The sequence below is a fragment of the Biomphalaria glabrata genome, chromosome 3, assembly GCF_947242115.1.
Source record: "Biomphalaria glabrata chromosome 3, xgBioGlab47.1, whole genome shotgun sequence".
Lineage (NCBI taxonomy): Eukaryota > Metazoa > Mollusca > Gastropoda > Planorbidae > Biomphalaria > Biomphalaria glabrata.
The window spans coordinates 28,997,948-29,018,710 of NC_074713.1; the positions used below are offsets into that span (position 1 = coordinate 28,997,948).

The following is a 20,763-nucleotide window of genomic DNA, read 5'->3' on the forward strand; positions in this document are numbered from 1 at the left end:
CAATTTTAGCAATTACGGACTCTAAAATGGACTAGGACTGTCTGTCTTCTTCCTTAAGCTGACACCACGCGTCTGGTTTCTTCATCTGTCTCCGCACCACTGTGCCCTTTTCTGACTTGTCCTAGAATCTAAGCACTCTAGAGACGTTTGCAATGAAAAGACCTGAACAGAGAGACTGTAATCTATTTGAGATGGAACTGATCCTGTGTAGAGCGTTCTCAGGACATCGGCTATCGCAATCCACTTTTATCTAACTATTTTTTTAAAGATCGTCAGGCTCTCGGAAGCCTTGGGAATAAGGGAAAGCAAACTAAAATTGTATTATTTAGGTGGGCGTCACTAGTAAAAGTTTGAGAAACACTTGTCTAATGTAAAATATTTTTGGTTATGCTTAAAGTCATAAAGAAAATATATTCTGTTTATGAGTAGTCTGTTCGTAATAATTACTAATAATTATACATTTTAAAATACAATAACTATTGATAAAATGGCATTAACAAGAAAATGTTAAAATAGATTCGACACTTGATTCTTTGCATGCTGGTAGGCCTATTTCATTTTGTTTATCATGGTTCAACAGAAATAGCAAAGAACAAATCAACGATAGTTTTTATTTAATTTTTTATAGGGGGGTAGATAAAAAAAAAGGGGGGTGACACCCAGAGCTAACCGCACCGGGTGACACCGACTCCAGTGACGCTACTGCATTTAGGGCACACAAAACCTTTATCTGTCTAGGGTCTTATACCGTTTACTTTTGCCGTCTGCGCCTGTTTTATACCCATTTTATATACTTATAATTTCATCTGTAAAAGTATAGGCCTACATATCGACAAACGCTCAGCTCGTCTCTTGAAAAGCTCTAGGTTGGTGAGACTCCCCCATAACAAATGACTTCTTTGTTTACGGCTTGCCAATCATTTCGGGAATTCCCGATGTTATTTCTTTTTTTTTTCCTTGAACTAAGTAATTATACACGTTTTATTTTGTCCGGATTGTTTTATTCCACCCACGGGTAAGAAAGACACTAAATATGAATCATAAGTATTAAACATTTAAAAAAAAAACATGCTCTCCCTCGCAAATGTCTATTATCATTAAAATTACGTTTGCGACGAAAATAGCGCCAAAGAAGACCTTACTTTTGGTTACTTATGGCAACAAGGATGTGCAGGTCTAAAGGCGTAGTAGTCCAGACCATTCCGGAAATTATAAAAATTGTTAAACCCTAAAGAAAAAATCAACCTTGTATATGCAGAGGAATGAATTATTTTTCTAGATGCTACACTTTATTTAAATTATTGTATTAAGATGCATATGTCAAATATAAATCTAGCTATCGTTTCTTTGTTTTCATTTCTGAGAACTCATACGATTTTCAGAAAAGATTTTGCTTTTTTTTTTGTCTGCCTGTAAAGGAAGCTTGAAAAAAATGTGAAATGTTTGCTTAACACAATGAGCCTAGCCTGTGCCTAAAACATATCCATCGAGATCTTCTGTAATAGATTAGATAACAATCAACAACCCAGCAACCTGATCGGGGGGGGGGGGTGGGGGCGCGATAAACTAAACAATGTCAAGGACACTAAATAGAACTTGACTGGTGCAAACTCAATAAAAAGAATTGAGCTGATACTTGAGCAAATATCTCAAAATCCTTTGAGTTGCCGCTAGTTAGTTGCCGCTAGTTAGTTGTTTGCTGCCGCTAGTTAGTTGCCGCTGTTAGTTGCCGCTAGTTAGTTTCGCGCTGGCGGGAGACAGGCATGCACTTAGCACTAGCCAAGATAGTTTACAAAAATTAAAATACAGATAAAAATAGATAAAAATTAAATCTAGGATCGCCAGCTCACATTCACCCCCGCTCAAAACTTTTGCGTCCCCGCAAAACAATCACACAAAAAACAGTCGAAAAAAAGTCACAAAATTCATACCAAAGCGTAGAACAATAGCTCTTGGCACAAAAAATATCTGCACGACCTTAAACGCTGCACATGTTTGTGAAGCACACGAATAATAAAAGTCAAGTGAAAAAATACACATATACATAAAGATAATAGTCAATAATAAACAGAATCCATACAAAAATATACATGCCCCCACAAGAAGGGAAAAGACCAGCCTCAACAACATTTTTTAACGCGACTAGACTTATAGTCACACAGACTTATGGCCAGCCACTGAAGGCTCACAATGGTCACAAAGACCAAAACATTTCGAAAAATGGTATTAGAACACAAAAAAACTGGTACACTCAAAGTGTCATAACACAACCTGAAGTTACAGTGCTATAACAAAAAAAACACAGGGCATCCAACATAGTGGTGGAAATACACACAAAAACACTTAAAATAATCCACCCACTATGTATCAATAAACGACATTAATGAGCAAAATGAATTGACCCAAAAAGTCCAAACAAAAAAACACTACATGCCTTCCCAAGGCAACTACACAAAACTACTATAAAATGCCTTCCAAAGGCGACTACCGAGTGCTGCAATGTGTCATTTATCTATGTCATGGCCTCCAAGGCAAAACAACATTAACGAGTACCTTGACGATACATCGCAAACTTTCATGACTAGAAAAATGCACATCAGCGACCAACAACCTAAGCTCAATATTGGCTATTGAAAGCCCAATAAAGACTTAAAAACTTAAGAAGCAATAGCTCATACTAGGTTGCAACACATGCACTACTAGAAAAGCACCATGTCACATACTTGAATAAAAAAAATTTAAACATAATAAACAAACAAGATTACAAAGAGAGTTTGTGTTACACAAACTCAGAGGCGGCCCCCGTCGAAGTCGGATCCCTGTCGGATCTGCATATTCGCAAATAATATTCAAAAGGTGATTTAATTTTGATGTAAAATGTTTTACACGTTTCAGATGTTCCTTCAGAGTTGAAGATAATTACTTCCTAGTCCAAACCCCCCGCAGGACGACGGGGGATGGGAGCGGGCAGGGTTTGAACCCTGGGCCATCCATAAATCTGAACGACAGTCCAGCGCGCAAACCGCACGACCAGGCAGCCATTCGATGGTCAAAAGTAATAATGTTTCAAAGATTCATTTGCCGTAAATTTAAATTTAAATTTAATAAAAAAAATAGTAGATTAGTTTTAGTATATTAAAACATTACAATATTGATCAAAACGTTTGGAAATGAAAATCTACACTTTTTTTTTACACTTTAAGTTTAGAAATTGAAATTCTACATCTTAATCTAGTCTATTTTAGTCTAAACTAGATCTAGAAATTCTAGATCTAGACTCTAAAATAATTTTAATTAGAATATAAATCCAGATCTAGATATACTGTAATAAAAATCTAGATCTAGTTTAAAAAATCTAGATTAGATCTAAATCAAGATATCATTCCTTTTTTAAACGCGAGTCACATAACGAGGCTTAATAAACATTACTATACCGAGTTCTTTTTTCATTTCATTTGAAGAATTAATTCCATATAACGTCAGAGGAAAAAAAAAAACACTACGTCACACGGCCTAGCTAGACTAAAAATCGCCTTCATCTATAAGAGCCATTTATCGAGTGTTCATAGACTTTGGTGCACCGAGTGCGTTCTTTAAGCATTTCATTTAAAGAATTCATTCCATATGACGTCAAAGGAAAAAAAAACACTACGTCACACGGCCTAGCTAGAATAAAAATCGCCTTCATCATTACGAGCCTTTTATCGAGTGTTCATAGACATTGGTGCACCGAGTGCGTTCTTTTAGCATTTCATTTAAAGAATTCATTCCATATGACGTCAAAGGAAAAAAAAACACTACGTCACAAGGCCTAGCTAGACTAAAAATCACCTTTATCAACACGAGCCATTTCTCGAGTGTTCATAGACATTGGTGCACCGAGTGCGTTCTTTTAGCATTTCATTTAAAGAATTCATTCCATGTGACGTCAAAGGAAAAAAAAAACACTACGTCACACGGCTTAGTTAGACTAAAATATGTTTTCATTAATACAAGCAATTTTTTCGAGGGTTAATAGACATTGGTGCACCGAGTGCGTTCTTTTAACATTAAATTTAAAGAGTCCATTCATATGACGTCAAAGAAAAAAAATTCCATTACCTCACAATAGGCTAGTACCGGTACCATAAAAAAAAATGTCTTTATTTACACGAGATATTTAACGAGGGTTCATAGACATTGGTGCACTGAGTTCTAATAGATATTATTTAAAAAGGATCAAAGCCACATTGTTTTTGCGTTTTGTCTGTCAGTCGGTCTGTCCGTTATCTTGATATAAAAAAAACAACTAAAAGTTATTAAAAATTGATTAACCTTTATTTTACGTTTCAAAACATCGCAATAATTTTTAGGTATGAACACAATTGAAAAGTTTATATAATAGATTGTTCCGGATGTTTGTATAAATAGTAAAAGAAAAAGAGAATTTCAGATAAATGTAATACCGTTAATTAAATTTTTTGGATGGTCTCGTATAAAAATTAGATGTACTACAGCCACGTGGAGAGATTTTCATACCTAACTTTGATGTTTGGATTCTGTTTTCCTTAAAAATCGGAACATAATATTAACGATAATTAGATTTTTTAATGTTTTAGGTAGAAAGTTAAATGTACTGTAAGAGAGTAGTGAGTTAAAATATTTTTCATAAAAATCCGTAAAAACATTATTTCGTAAATGAGAAGATTATTTGTTTATTAATTAGAAGAGGGAGTTCAAACAATTATTTGGCGTTAGTAGATTTTTAAATAAATTCGGAAATTTCTGGCGACGATTTGTAAGAAACAAAATCCGGAACTTTCTTTATCGATTACAAAACTTCTATGTTATGTTTTACAAGAAAATTAAATGTCTAAAAAGTAATTTTCAGTAATCAATTCTAGTAAATTACTTTTTTTAAAAGCCTTATGCGATTTCAAACAATCATTAGGCATAATTCATGTTTTATAAAACAATATCCGGAACATTTTTACAATTAATGAAATATAAGTCAGTATAGAGATTATGATTTAGCATTAATATGCTATTTACATAAAAAACAGAACAACATATTATTGATAATGTGTTTTTGCAACGTTTAAGCATGGAAATGGAATGTAATATAAGTTAGAAGAGCAAACAAACATTTGTTGGCGTTGATTAGTTTTGCACAAAAAAATCCGGAACAATTAATTTTAGATACTTAAAACTATTGAGATGTTATGGGAGGAACATTAAAGGGTAAATCAGATTTTCAATAGCTTTTAGAGTTCTAGTTTTTTAAATCTAATCGTGACGGACAGACTGACCAACAGACAAAACGCACAAAAATAAGCTTCTTTTATTCGGATGGGGGCACTAAACAAAAAATAAATAAAATCTGATTTTTAAAAAAAGTTTAAGGAATTGGTTTAGCACCTGATCATGTTGCGACGTTACGCTACTGCACGAAAATCGCTGCATAAAAAGTCCATTTAAAAAAATGTGCGTGATATTTACATACAAAGTGCATTATTAGCCTTTATAAACAAACAGAAATGTTTTCTTTTAATTTTAGCAGCTAGTTGACCAGAAAAAACGTCTTTAACTATTATTTATATTTGTTGTAAACATTTCCTGTACATTTTTAAAATATATTTGACTTAGTGATACTAAAAATACACAAAAATTGTCCATCTTTGTTAGCATATTGTAACATTGCCTCCCTTACATTTACGTAATTGTTTTAGAATTGGTGTATTTTTATGAAAAAATCGCTTGCATAATTAATTTTATAAATTAAACGGTTTGCTTTTAGAAAACCAAAAGTAGCCGTTGCACCTAAACTTTTCAAGCCGGATTTAATGATGAAATAATATTTTTCATATCTCTTCTAGTTTTCGAGATCTGAGTGTGACAGACGGACAGACGGACAGACGGACAGACGGACATTTTGCACAAACCTAATAGCGGCTTTTTCCCCTTACGGGGGCCGCTAAAAATAATACAAAAAATATTTTAAAATACATAAAAGCGTAAAAAACAAAAATAATATACATAAATACATCAAAAATATGGAGTATAAAAGATTATAGAAAAAAATGTATAGACAAAAAACAGCTAAAGATCCAGTCGGGTAGGTGGTCTCCTCGTCCTGGAGGACCTTCTTGGGCCTACCGGTGCAGGAGCAGGGATGGACTGTTGGCTGGCTGGGTGCATCTGGCAAGGTAATCTTGTAGACAGAGTAGCTGACCCCCGGACTTGGGGACCTTTCATATCGGACTTCCTGTTGCTTGGGTGGAGGTTGGACAGCATCTACCTGGGGAACATACAACTTTAGCTGTGTTCCAGACACACCTCGGAAGAGATGTTTGTCCAACGACTGTACAGTGGAGTACCCACCACTGCTGTCCAGTAGAGATGACCAGCGGCTGACACAGGACACCCAGAAAGTGAGGGGTGACATCCATGTGGTTTACAGTCTGTCTTCAGGAAGATGGCGTGGAAGACCTTCTTCAGTGGCGTCCTCAAGATGTGAGGGCCATTAAATCATACGTTGCAACTGGGCGGACAGTCGCCCTAAATGGACAAACTGGCCCAGTTGTTTATAGCACAGAGGTGGCAGTGGGGCACCTCTGTCAGGCCGGTACATGGCTACCTGTATACCTGCATCCAAGTTGCCCAAGTCCTGGTTGTAATATTTCAATTCAATCACACCACCAATAGCAAAGTTTGGCGATGACCCATCAGTCCAGACTTCAACTGCCATCTCAACACTGGGCCGACATCTCTCCGCAGGCATGGGAGAGCTGCAGACTTGTCTCCTCTCTGGTCACTCTTCCGAGGCACCTCAACTTCAGCCTGGGACCGCTGCATCCTTCCTGCCGCTGCTGCCATTCTGCCAACCTAACCTAACCTAGTAACCCTAACACTAACCCATAACAACAATACTAACTACCTCACAATGCACTACAACAACTTCCTAGAACTACATCCTACCAACTTCTAGGCCTAGCACTTCAATGACAATAAAAAACTCTACCAACTATAAGGAAACCACAACTTAAAACAAAACTCAAAACAAACTAGACTATCCATATCCTAACAACTTCCTATCAACCTACAACAAAATAAACACTGCTGCCAAGTCCTAAAACCAATACTCACTTAATCAATCCTAGCAATGCCTAACGAAGCCTAACAAAAACCTAAAAGAAACCTAACAACAACCTAATCTCAAAAAAATAATGTGCGTCTGGCCACTCAAGCACAGATCCCACTTCTGACACCAGTTTTCTGTTAGCAGGTCAGGAGGGACTAGACCTTTGTCTGCTAAACAGATTTTATTTAACCGGTAGGTTGGTGGTAACTCTACCGTGTGGGTCCGATCTGTGCACTACGGTCTGCAACCAAAGGGCGGCCTTCGCCTGGGCAATCAGACCGCACAATTAACTATCAACTTGGGCTAAACTAACCTAAGCTATTAAAAGGAAATGATGAAACTAGATTTATCAGACAATTTATATACACACTTTTATTTGCACTACACGAATTAACCTAAAATCAATTATATATATACATCAAACAAATAAACCCTAAGACAACTATATTATCTCTTAAAGAAATTAAACAAAACAATAATAATAAATCAATTAAAAGCTTAAATACCAAAATACTCCACTCGATCAACCCTAATCAATGGAACACAAAACAATAAACTAGTACTTACTTTACTTAACCTAAAAGCTAAAAAAAATAAACTCAGACTAAACCCAAAACTGGCAAACCCCAATAAAATACTCTAATTCCTGCCTACTACCTAGATCTATCAGTTACCAAACAACTCTAAATACCCACTAGACCTAAGCTTAAAATACAACAAAAAAGGTACAAGAAGGCGATGGCAGACTAATGGCAGACAGAAGACGTAACAACAGGAATTATAGCCTGCAATTACAAATATAAACAAACAAAAAAACATATATAAAATAATCATTATAATATTAATGGAAATACTTTTAGAAACATTAACAAATAGACATAGTATAGAAAAGCAACAAGGGGATTATTAGGGATAGCTGGGGGGGGGGGAAGGGGTGACGCTATCCAGATTAATGGAGATTCCGGTTCCACCATAGACAATGGATGAGTAATTAAGCCGGTGATGCACGGCACTAATCCGTTTACATCAAAACAATCTAAAAACAATCTAACAACAATCAATCCTAATTAAAATATATCAAGTAAAAATAAAACAATTTCTCAACTTACAGGCGGTCCCAGCCGAAATTTACACTACAAGAAAATAACTATACACTACATCAGGGGTGGGCAAATTACGGCCCGCGGGCAACATGCGGCCCGCCGGAGTGTTTTATGCGGCCCGCCGAAGTCAGGTGTGCCCACAGTATATACTTATAAAAATGTAAATATATTAAAAATAATATAAATATAAATTACTGAAACTGTCATTATAAAAATTTTCAAGCAAACGAAGACTATGCTTTTTAGCTATAACATCAATAGTTCAATACACTCAATTCTAGACACAATCTCTGATCAGTTTTATTCAATGCTATGAAGAACTATATTGAATGTTGGGTATGCTGGAAAGAAGATGGCAAGGGTGACAACTGGTGGAGCTCGATCTTTGACTGAGTAAAATGGAGGGGTTTTTTAATACCTCAACCATAAACTTTAAACAGGAAAGTTTGCACAAAGCTTCATAAAATTTCAACTTTATGATAGCTAAAGGAGAACAGAAATCAAACTTATTACAACCGGAGTGTATTAACCATAGGTAGTTCCGATTATGAACAAAATAACTCAATATTTCCTCTATCTTAACATGGGCAAGGTAAACGAGAAGACTATAAAATCTGAAGGAAGAAATTGTTATGTTACTTGAAGGACATTGTGACTCTCTTACCAATATTTCTAACAAAGAGTGGCAGACAGATTTCAGGTTTCATAATTGCCATTGCAATGAGTTTTTTGCATATGAAATGTAAATGGATGTTAAATCTTTTCAAACAAGGCTTTCCCATTTCTACAAGCAAGCAAAAGAAAACAGGCTTTGTCATTTTCCTTTGCTGAAAGGTGAAATTATTTCTAGTGAAATGATTAAAAGTACACTTATTTAGATTCCTTAATTTTGCAATTTATATAAGCAAATTTTAAGACGTCAAGAACCGGTTTTCAATACCATTAGCTCACCATTTAGCGCAGAAGCTGATTTAGCTCCAGAGGACATAACTCAGAGCAAAGAGAAGCTCCAGTCAGTACTTCCACAGGAGTCTTATGGGTGCCAGAAGCTGCAATTCTACACTTTAAAAAATGTGCTACTGTTCACACTATTTGTGTACACATACATCTGTTCTTCTTCTTCTTTGTTCTCATTTTACATGTTGGAGGGTTCAGATCAGTAATCCTATATCTGAGATGAACCGCGCAATGGTTTCCAGATCAGGCAGTTCTCCAAATAGCTTTGGTTCTATAGGAGGGATTTGGGGCCAGAGTCCTATTGTCTCATCCAGTGAACAAGCATTATATTTTGGGTGGGGGAAACTAAACAAGTATAATTACTGGTCGATTTTGACTGACTGTAATTTGACAGCAGTCACAAGGGTAACAACTAGTAAGCTAGTTCCACAGTTCCGGAACATTATGCACGAGTGTAAAAAGTAAAATACTGCACATTAAGTACAACTGTATATTAGTGGGGTTATTGTAATATAAAAAGACAACAGCAATTAAAAAAAATTATTAATTGATTTAAAAAATTGCTAACTCTTCTTGTATTTCCTTAACTTTGAGTGTGGTAAAAAAGAAACGTGAATATAATACAGTGTAACTATGAATTAAAAGTTAGCTAGAGTATCTTTCTAAGTTGGATATACATATGCGGCCCTCCATTCCCAAATTTAAAGAAATGCGGCCCTTGATCCAAAAAGGTTGCCCACCCCTGCACTACATGGCTACACAGACCAGCTTAATACTGACCAGTGGTCTAAACCGGAAAAAGAAAGAACTGACCGCACCCTTTCTATTTATAGAGCCAGGTCATGACTCATACAAACTAACTTCTAAAGTAAAAGAGCTGGCGGGAGACAGGCATGCACTCAGCACTAGCCTAGATAGTTTACAAAAATTAAAATACAGATAAAAATAGATAAAAATTAAATCTAGGATCGCCAGCTCACAAAGATTAATTATATATACACACACAAACATATATATATATATAAATAATTTCCTCATGTTTCGGTATAGCTGCAAGGCAGCAGGGGGTTGAATTCAGTTTACCTTCTGTCAGGTGGGTTGCAAGCCAAAGCTAATGAGTCCCTCTTGCCCAAAGCTGACTAGTTTAGGCACCAGTTACTCGCCTTTGCCCCTTCTCCTATTAGTGAAAACAGTTCCGCGAACCCAAAATTTGAGCCTGACATGAAAGATCATAAATACATGAGAAACTGCTCAATGCGAAAACTTTTGCAATATTACTTAACGCTACTTTCATGGACCAGTGGGGGAGAAGGGGTACTTCAGTAAAAACAACTCTGCTCGATTGGGGTGTCGAACCTCAAGCCCCATTCATATGTAGTCAAGCCAAGTTCAAACTTTCACAGAACAAAAAAATTCCTATATGAAACATAATATCCATAGTAACGAATGGTGAACCAGCAGCAACAAAAAAAGTATGATAAATTTTCAGTTTGTTTAATGATTCTAGTAATACAAATTGTTATTTTAATTGTTTGAAATCTAAATTTTATCATTAAAAAAAGGATAGACCTCTATAACGAATGTGTAGCTTTTAATTACATTTACACTCCTCAATTCACTACATTTAGAATTTGTTTAAATAATGGAGTTGATGAATTTGCGAAAATGCAATATAAATTAAGCAGGGGGTCTACCAAAAACCATAAAACATGGCAAGGGGTCTACGAGACAAAAAAGTTAGGGAACCACTATTTAGAATAATATTAAAGAAGGTGTTTTCAACCTCATAACTCTCTGTAGGGGGATTTTAAACTCAAAACCATCTGGAGGGGTTTTAAACTTTTTAAAAAGCCATGTGGCTTAAACTAAAAAAAAAACTTGGCTCAAAGAATTTTTATGTGTAATTTACTTTTTTTTTTAATATATTTAAGAGGTTGTTTGTTTGTTTTTTTGCATCAAACCCCGATGAAGGGGAATTTAAACTTAAAACTCTCCTTGGCTACGCTCATAACATTTTGAGTGTGTAATTTGCTTTTTTTTTTAAAGAAGAGGTATTTTTTAGCTTCAAACCCCACTGAAGGGGGTTTAAACTCAAAACCCCTTTGGCTACTCTCATAGAATTTTGAGTGTGTAATTTGCTTTTTTTTATATTGAAGAGGGGGTTTATCTTAAACTTTGGAGGGGGTTTTAAAATCAAAATCTTCCTTAGCTATTCTCTTAGAATTTGGGTTTTGTCGTTTGCATTATTATTTTTGTTTTTTTTTTTATAGAAGAGGGGAATTTAACAGCAAAATCACCTGGTAAGGGGTTTTAAACTCAAAACCCCCTTAGCCGCGCTGGGGCAAGTGATGGTTTAGTATTAAAATCTCATCTAAAATAAACAAAATCAAATTTAAAAAAATCAGTCACTTGGAATTTCATTTCGAGGGGGAGGTTGAACCCAGCCCCATGGCTACGCCCATGATATATATATATATATGTGTGTGTGTGTGTGTGTTAGATAAAGATTTGTTAGCGACAATTTATTAACTCAATATACTTATGAGTTAAAGTTTAGGGTTAGTGATTTACTCTGTTTCCATCAACACCACAAAAATGCCACCAAATCATCTGATTCTAGTAAGGCGTTACTCTTTTGTTCTGGCTTAATCTACTTGTAGAAAACACAAACATCAGAACTTACCAACTGAAGCTTAAGTTGTCTGAAGTTTTATTTGCTATAAAACAACAAATCGACAGTGGGCACAAGCTACGTTGAAACACTACTTCACTGTAATTCGTTGTACTTCACACTAAGGAGCCGTACAACCGGTACTCATATAGCGTGTACTTCAGACTAAGGAGCCGTACAACCGGTACTCATATAGCGTGTACTTCAGACTAAGGAGCCGTACAACCTGTACTCATATAGCGTGTACTTCAGACTAAGGAGCCGTACAACCGGTACTCATATAGCGTGTACTTCAGACTAAGGAGCCGTACAACCGGTACTCATATAGCGTGTACTTCTCTCTGACTTCTATAAGGTCCTCAAAATACTTTGGAAGCTTGTAGAAACAGTACTAGCCTGTCGCGACTCGGTCTATCTATAGCATAGTATCACTTATGCTACATGTGTCTCCCCATTCTTATAGATCATGTTTTTTAAAAAAAGATTTCTTTGAGAATATCTTATTATTGAGTAATAAGTGTTTTAATACTATATAATATATGTTATATACTCTGATAATAATAATAATAATAATATATGGAACTAGGATGGGATTTAAAAATTCTTTTTATTTATTTGATGGTACAACTCAATGTGCCGAGTAATAAATTTGTCATTGATTTGTTCAGAGAACAAGAACTCATTTGTGTTTTGCTTATTTTAGTTTCTTCTCATAAAAACAAACAAACAATAAATAAAAACACGTAAATTTTCCACATATTATAAAAAGGCACTTCCTACAAATTTATGTTTTAAATTTAAAAATAGTTTTCATGTTTTATCTTTTGGGTAGCAATCCCATTCCTATCCATGAAAGTTATGTTTTGACTAGTTCTGTACGTTTATTCTTACCATTAATTGTATTTCCTAATCTAGCTTATCGCTGCAAAATACCGTAGTATTCCATACATTTACATATCTATGGTTGTTTTTTTTTTTAAAGTGCTTTATTGATTAACAATCCAGTAATTGGGGAGTGTAATGTATTTTTAATAAGGGAGTGTGTAATGTATTCTTTAATAGGGGAGTGTGTAATGTATTCTTTAATAGGGGAGTTTGTAATGTATTCTTTAATAGGGAAGTGTAATGTATTCTTTAATAAGGGAATGTAATGTATTCTTTAATAGGGGATAGTAATGTATTCTTTAATAGGGAAGTGTAATGTATCCTTTAATAGGGGAGTGTAATGTATTCTTAAATAGGGGAGTTTGTAATGTATTCTTTAATAGGGAAGTGTAATTTATTTTTAATAGGGAAGTGTAATGTATCCTTTAATAGGGGAGTGTAATGTATTCTTTAATAGGGGAGTGTGATGAATTCTTTAATATAGGGGAGTGTGTAATGTATTCTTTAATAGGGGAGTGTGTAATGTTTTCTTTAATATGGGAGTGTGTAATGTATTCTTTTATAGGGGAATGTGTAATGTATTCCTTAGTAGAGGAGTATGTAATGTATTCTTAAATATGGGAGTGTGTAATGTATTCTTTAATAACTCTCCAACAGCTTTGTTCATATTCATAAACTAAAATGGGAAATGAACTTCAGAAAGCTGCAGAGGAGGCACAAAAGGAGGCAGCCATGGAAGTGTCCTCATCGTCTGCCTTGTCTCAACTCGAAAAGATGAAAAAACAGCTCGAGAAAATGATGAAAGACGAGGATGGAGGCGAAGACGCGACGCCATTTAATGTCCGGAAATTGAAAGGTAAACAGAAAGATATGCTAAGCAAACTCAGGAACTTCGGACTGCAGAGAGAAATCGTGAGCGACGATGATCTGCTGAAGATCCTGCAGAACAATAACCCTAATTTAGACAATATTGACCCTAATGTTGATGCTACTCCATTGATGACATGCGCAGTGCTAGACCGGAAACAACTCTTGACTCGTTTGCTAGATATGGGATTGGATTTGGAGACAAGGAATCAAAAGGGACTGACAGTTCTGATGATGGCTTCCATGGCTAGCAAAGAGGACATAGTCGAAACTTTGCTGAACAGAGGAGCCAATATTAACGCTCAAGACAATGAAGGGCGCACTTCTCTTATTTTTGCCATCGCTGGTTCGTGCGATGGAGTAGCGAGGCTATTGATAGATCGCGGAGCAGACATTCACTTGAGAACTAACAAAGGAGATGACGCAATGATTATTGCTGCCCACGAAGGAAATTCAGACATCATGAGTATTTTGATAGATCATGGTGGGAACGTAAACTCTAAAGACGTCAAAGGTTGGACACCTCTAATGACTTGCGCTCAGTACAACTATTTTGAAACTGTCCAACTGTTAATTGATACTGGAGCTAACGTCAATGAAGAGCAACATTCCGGTGGAACGGCGCTTGAAATCTGTGCTGGACATGGACATGAGAAAAGTTTAAAGATATTGTTAAAAAATGGAGCAGATGTCAAACATAAAAACAAGCTTGGATTTACAGCTTTAACCATGGCCGCCGTAAAGGGAGAAATTTTAACCCTGGAGAAGCTCATCAAATCAGGATCTGATGTCAACGTACAGGATAAGGAGGGCCGCACGCCTTTAATTCGTGCATCCATTGAAGGACACAGAAGTGTTGTCAGTACACTGCTGAAAGCCAAAGCTGATGTCAACATAGCTGACTTCGAAGGAGACACTGCTCTGATGTGTGCATCTCTGAACGGACACGTCGCTATTGTAGATATGCTTTTGAAACACGGAGCTGACGACCAAGCTTTTAACTATGAATGTATAAATGCATTAAGCATGGCCATACAGAACAATCATAAACACATTGTCAAAAGTTTACTTAACAAATACTTAACAGAAAAAATGCCATACCCTTCAATAAACCATAGACAAAAAAAAGGAATTACAGCTTTACTCAGAGCAGCCATCAGTGGTCACAAAGAGATCGTCAAAATGCTGATCGAAGCTGGTGCGGATGTGAATATGGCTGACAACAGCGGACACACTCCACTGTGTTTAAGCGCTCATCAAGGTAACACTGACATTGTACAACTCCTAATCGAGGCCAATGCAAACGTCAATATTTCTGACAAGCAAGGAGACACACCTCTCATGCTGGCTGCCCTTCAAGGTCATGTAAAGATAGTGAAAATGTTGCTGGATGCAGAGGCAGATGTAACTATCACCAACATGAATGGAAGAACAGTTGTAATGCAAGCAGCATATAATGGACACGAGGAGATTGTCACCATGCTACACGAGCGACAGGCCAAGTTGGACGCTGTTGAAAGCAAAGGATGGAATGCTCTTATGTTGGCAGCACAGTTCCATCATACACCAGTAGTTCTCTATTTGCTGAAGAATAACGTTCCTTGCGATACAAAGTCAAAACATGGAGCCACTGCTTTACAAATAAGTGCAGGACATGGTCACTCAGACATTGTGGAAGCTCTTTTGCAACATGGTGCCAGACCAAATGATATAGACCAGGATGGAACATCGGCTCTGATGAAAGCTGCATCGAAAGGACACAGCCGCTGCGTCGAGCTACTGATTGCTCACAATGCTGAAGTAAATGCCACCAACTCCAACGGTGTCCACCCACTGGATGTAAGCTGCCACGAAGGTCATTTCGATGTTGTGATGCTACTATTGGGAAAGGGCGCTGAGGTGAATAAGTGCGATGGAGAAGGTAGCTACCCAATTCACACCGCAGCACTAAACGGTCATAGGAAAATAGTCGAAAAGCTGATCGAAAAAGGAGCTAATGTCAACTCGATAGACAAGAAGAAGAGAACAGTACTCATGATGGCAGCTCACAAGGGAGACTCTGAAACCTGCAGGCTCTTGATCAAGAAGGGTGCTGACGTCAATCAAGCGGGTGACAACGGCTGGACACCTCTCATGTTGTGCACACAATATGGCAAGACAGATTGTATGAAAGCTTTGATAGACGAAAAAGCCAACATTGAGGCCATTGACCACAAAGGAAACACGGCTCTTAACACCTGCTCAGCCAACGGACACAAAGATGCAGTCTGCTTGCTACTGGACCATGGCGCTGACGTGGACCACGCCAACAATGAAGGACTTACGCCTCTCATGCTCAGCTCTAACAACGGCCACACTGACATTGTGAAACACATCCTTGAGAAGAAACCAAAACTAGAGTTAAAAGAATACGAACGAGGAGAAACGGCTTTAATCATCGCAGCCAAACGTGGCCACGAGAACATCGTTAGGGCTTTGATTCAGAGTGGGGCCAATGTCGATGCAACCGACAACCACGGGAGCACTGCTCTAAACATCAGCGCTCATTATGGACACAAAAGCATAGTCGATGAACTCCTCACTGCACGCGCAGACGTGAGCCTTGCAGACAACGATGGTGACACACCCCTTCTCTCCTGTATAGGAATTAAACACCACCACATTTTTGAAGCTCTTGTCAATGCCGGAGCAAATACGAAAGTTGTTAATAAAAAGAATGAAGGTGCTTTATATTTGGCCTCCAAGAGCGGAAGTATTCAAATTTTAAAATTGTTATTAGGAAGAGAAGAGTTCACTGACGAAGACAAACAGAGAGCTGCAGCTGTTGCTTTACAGTCTAAGAGAAATGAAATACGAAAACTACTTCTGCCGGATTTGGAAATAGACGACACCGAAGGTAAAGTATTTTTTTATTCCAGATGACCCCAAAGAAAAAAAAAGCCGCTGTCTATAACTTTTAGATCTCTGAAACTATAAGTATCCTTGAAAATCAGATCTCATCGTCGCTTTCATCGGTCTGTAAAGTGAGTGCAAGGTGCAGCCTGCTAATTTTAGTATTATAATGTGAACATTTTGTTTGTCAAAAAGAAGTATTCATAATGTATTCACACATGAATTTTCTTTTTCAAACAAAGGAAGTAACTGCCATTTATTTTCTTGAAAACCTGTAGCATTACATAAAATTCAATTTTTCTATCATTTTTGTCTTGCTTGAATTCAGTTTTGGAAACACCTACTCTTGCTTTTAAAATTGTGCATATTTTAAGCGGTCCCGAAAGGGAAGAGCTTCTATACATACTTTATGGTCTGTCCATCTGTCGCGTTTCGATCTGGAAAAATTAAAGAAATATGGAAAACTCGATATCATCATATGTGTAGCATGCTACAAAAGATGTAAGAGAAACGTTTTGTCTCTTGAAAGGGAACCCTTTGTTTCTGAAACTGAAAATGCAAACTGTTTTTTTCCATAAACATTCACAATTTTGAAAGCAATACTTGAAAGGCTTATATAGTATGTAGGCCTACCCATTGTAGTAACGGCCTTAAAATAGCATACTATACAAAGAGAAGTAATAATTTATTTATAAAGTTCTTATTACAAAGCTTATATTAACTCTGTCTAGTACACATTTTAACACATTATTTCTCCAGCTTTCAATTCTCGGATCAAATTAAAACTTGGCACAATTATTCATTGTTCTTAACTGATAATTAACCAATAAATTACTAAAATAGTGGATATTCTATTAATTTTTAATGATAACGAAAATGGAAATAAATTTTACAGAAAACGTGGAGTTCTTCCCGTTATTCTAGCCCCCATTTTTTAGGAACATTGTATTGTTTTGCTTGTTTTATTTCTCAACTTATCCCTTTGTTGAAAAACTTGTTGTAACCCATGCGGTAAGCAGGACCTCCTCGTGCATTAGATACAATGTTTCATGTTATCTTTAAAACTAATGTAGGTTTGCTACTGGAGATTATCTCTATGAGAAACTACTATAAGGCAATATACTGTACTTTATTACAAAGAAGCTTCAACGCCTTCTACCATGTATAGAAAACAGAAAAACTACGTAAAAAATGTGAACTCAATTTACTATATGTTTGCTTGTAGTCTCCCTTTGTCTGATCAAATCTTTACAAACTTCTCTATGTTGATTTGTTTTTCTGGATATTTGTGAAGTATGTCAAAAAGATTTTCCTATTGAATTGTGTCAACCTTTTTACAAACACTAGGCTCATATTTCCATACGAAATATTTTTTAACGGCCCCCGAAAGGGGGTTTTGTTTGGAATGTCTGTCTGACGGTCCGTCCGTCCCGTTTAGATCTCTTAAACTAAAAAAGATAGTGAAAATCCGACATCAATTTTTTTTTTACATTTCTATTCCTTAGTTAAGTAAGTTCTGTCCTATTAACTACCACATTGACAAAAAAATGTTTACTTTTTTAAGAGAAAAAATCTATTTAGCATGCAAGTTGGACATAATTTAAAACAACAATTAATAAGTAGTTTATCGCGTGAGCTGCAATGCTGCATCATAGCTATAGAACACTGAACTAAAGAAAAAAAATGTTTATTTTTCTTGAGGATTTGAATAAGAGATTTATCCTTTACAAAACAATTAGATCAGTTATATATTCATTATAAGACATCAGTTAGGCCAGGGTCACATCTAACTTCACATTCACTTTCACCTATCCTTTGGTCTGTGGGACCGATGGGGCACCACACAAAATCTGTACACTTTCTTTCTCCATATTTCCCTGTCATTTGTCTTTGATAGAATTTCATTCTGATGTTCTTTCTGAAAATATTGAAACCTGCCTTTTTACCTGCCTGGGTGGACACTTCGGGGGCTGATTTTGAGTTTGTGTTTCCACACAAACTGTCTTTGTAACATTGTTTTTTAGTGATGCGATACTAATAAATGAAATATGAAAATATGCATTTATTTATTGAAAGACAGAGCCTTTAAAAATTTAGAAATGATCTTGTTGTAATTATAGACACCTCGGGTCTGTCTACCTTAGCAATTTTTATTTATTGTTGAACTCAAGTGTAAGGATCTTAAGTCCATGAAATCTAAATTTAATTTATGCCAACAACATGCACTTATCTATTTCTTTAGATGCATCGTCATCTACTAAAGCCTTGACCAGTGGTATCGAAGATAACACATCGCCTATGGATGTGGATGAGTTTCTCAAGAAAACTCTTGTCGACATCAGCAACATGTGATGATGAAGATGAAACGAACCAATGTACTCGTACCTTCGTTCTTGTCTTCATTTTATTTTTGAAAGCTTTGGTATATATGGTTCATATGTTTAATGTATACTATCTTAAGACTTTGATAGATGTGATTCATATGTTTAATGTATACTGTCTTAAGACTTTGATAGATGTGACTCATATGTTTAATGTATACTGTCTTAAGACTTTGATAGATGTGATTCATATGTTTAATGTATACTATCTTAAATGTTTTTAAAGTTGTTTTTTTTTTCGTTTTAATGTAGCAATGCTTTGATTGTCTTTAAATTAATCTATTGACATATTTGGGATAGTTATTCCTATCTACTACCTACATATCTAGTTATTTGGATCGTAGACAAATCGCAAAAATGTCTAGTTATTGAGTTCTTTCTTTCACAACAGGGAGCTGATATTTGGTACAAAGTTTGTAGAATTAAAACTAGACCGCGACAAGTTTGTTTCAGCTACATCCTCTTAACTTCCACATTGAGGTATTTAAATGATGTTATTGACTCTATTTCTTAGGATGCATTTGGTTAAATATTAAAATGAATCGAAAATCGAAAACACACCTAGTTTTGATATAACATGAAACTAAGTAAATTAAAGCCTGTGTTGTTTTAATACTATTTCTTCTGGACACGTGACTGAAAACATGCTTGCAATAAGTTCAATACCATAAGAAACTTCATTGGCAGAGTTTCGTGTTAACATCTAGTGGTATGGCTACTTGCTCTCTTGCTATTTATACAGATCTAGATCTAAATACGATAGGTAAAATGTATTAGTGCTCATGCCCATTTTAACTGTTACAAAATGTACAACTGGATTCACTTTAATGAGCACACAAGCTATAACAGGTTATTTTAGGCTTTAAAAGGCTGTTCGGATTCAGAAATTTATTGACGCAGTTTAGTTTGTGTGTGAAATTTGGGACATTGAAAAGAATGTCAAAAATGTATTTTAACTCATTAAACCACTTTTGGAAGTATTTTTGAACAAACGCAGTGATCCAAGAAGCTAAGTATATCACCTTACTAGATGATTCTTCTAAAGCACTTTTTCTTTGGCAACATCACTTGCATCAAACAGAGATAGGTACTGAGATATTCCAACATCACTTGCATCAAAAAGAGATAGGTACTGAGATATTCCAACATCACTTGCATCAAACAGATATAGGTACTGAGATATTCCAACATCACTTGCATCAAACAGAGATATGTATTGAGATATTCCAACATCACTTGCATCAAACAGAGATAGGTATTGAGATATTCCAACATCACTTGCATCAAACAGAGATATGTATTGAGATATTCCAACATCACTTGCATCAAACAGAGATATGTACTGAGATATTCCAACATCACTTGCATCAAACAGAGATATGTATTGAGATATTCCAACATCACTTGCATCAAACAGAGATATGTACTGAGATATTCCAACATCACTTGCATCAAACAGAGATATGTATTGAGATATTCCATCATCACTTGCATCAAACAGAGATAGGTACTGAGATATTCCAACATCACTTGCATCAAACAGAGATAGGTACTGAGATATTCCAACATCACTTGCATCAAACAGAGATATGTACTGAGATATTCCAACATCACTTGCATCAAACAGAGATAGGTACTGAGATATTCCAACATCACTTGCATCAAACAGAGATAGGTACTGAACTGAGATATTCCAACATCACTTGCATCAAACAGAGATAGGTACTGAGATATTCCAACATCACTTGCATCAAACAGAGATAGGTACTGAACTGAGATATTCCAACATCACTTGCATCAAACAGAGATAGGTACTGAGATATTCCAACATCACTTGCATCAAACAGAGATAGGTACTGAGATATTCCAACATCACTTGCATCAAAC

At 36.0% G+C, this 20,763-nt stretch overlaps 1 protein-coding gene across 1 annotated transcript; it reads left to right on the forward strand.

Moving 5' to 3' along the window:
• The first annotated feature begins 922 nt into the window (after positions 1–922).
• LOC106055473 (ankyrin-3-like) lies at positions 923–19,432 on the forward strand. The gene is made up of 3 exons (XM_056024388.1): positions 923–1,015; positions 13,394–16,499; positions 18,738–19,432. The coding sequence occupies exons 2-3, from the start codon at positions 13,418–13,420 to the stop codon at positions 18,845–18,847; spliced, it is 3,192 nt and encodes a 1,063-aa protein (XP_055880363.1). The 5' UTR covers positions 923–1,015; positions 13,394–13,417; the 3' UTR covers positions 18,848–19,432.
• Positions 19,433–20,763: the final 1,331 nt, after the last annotated feature.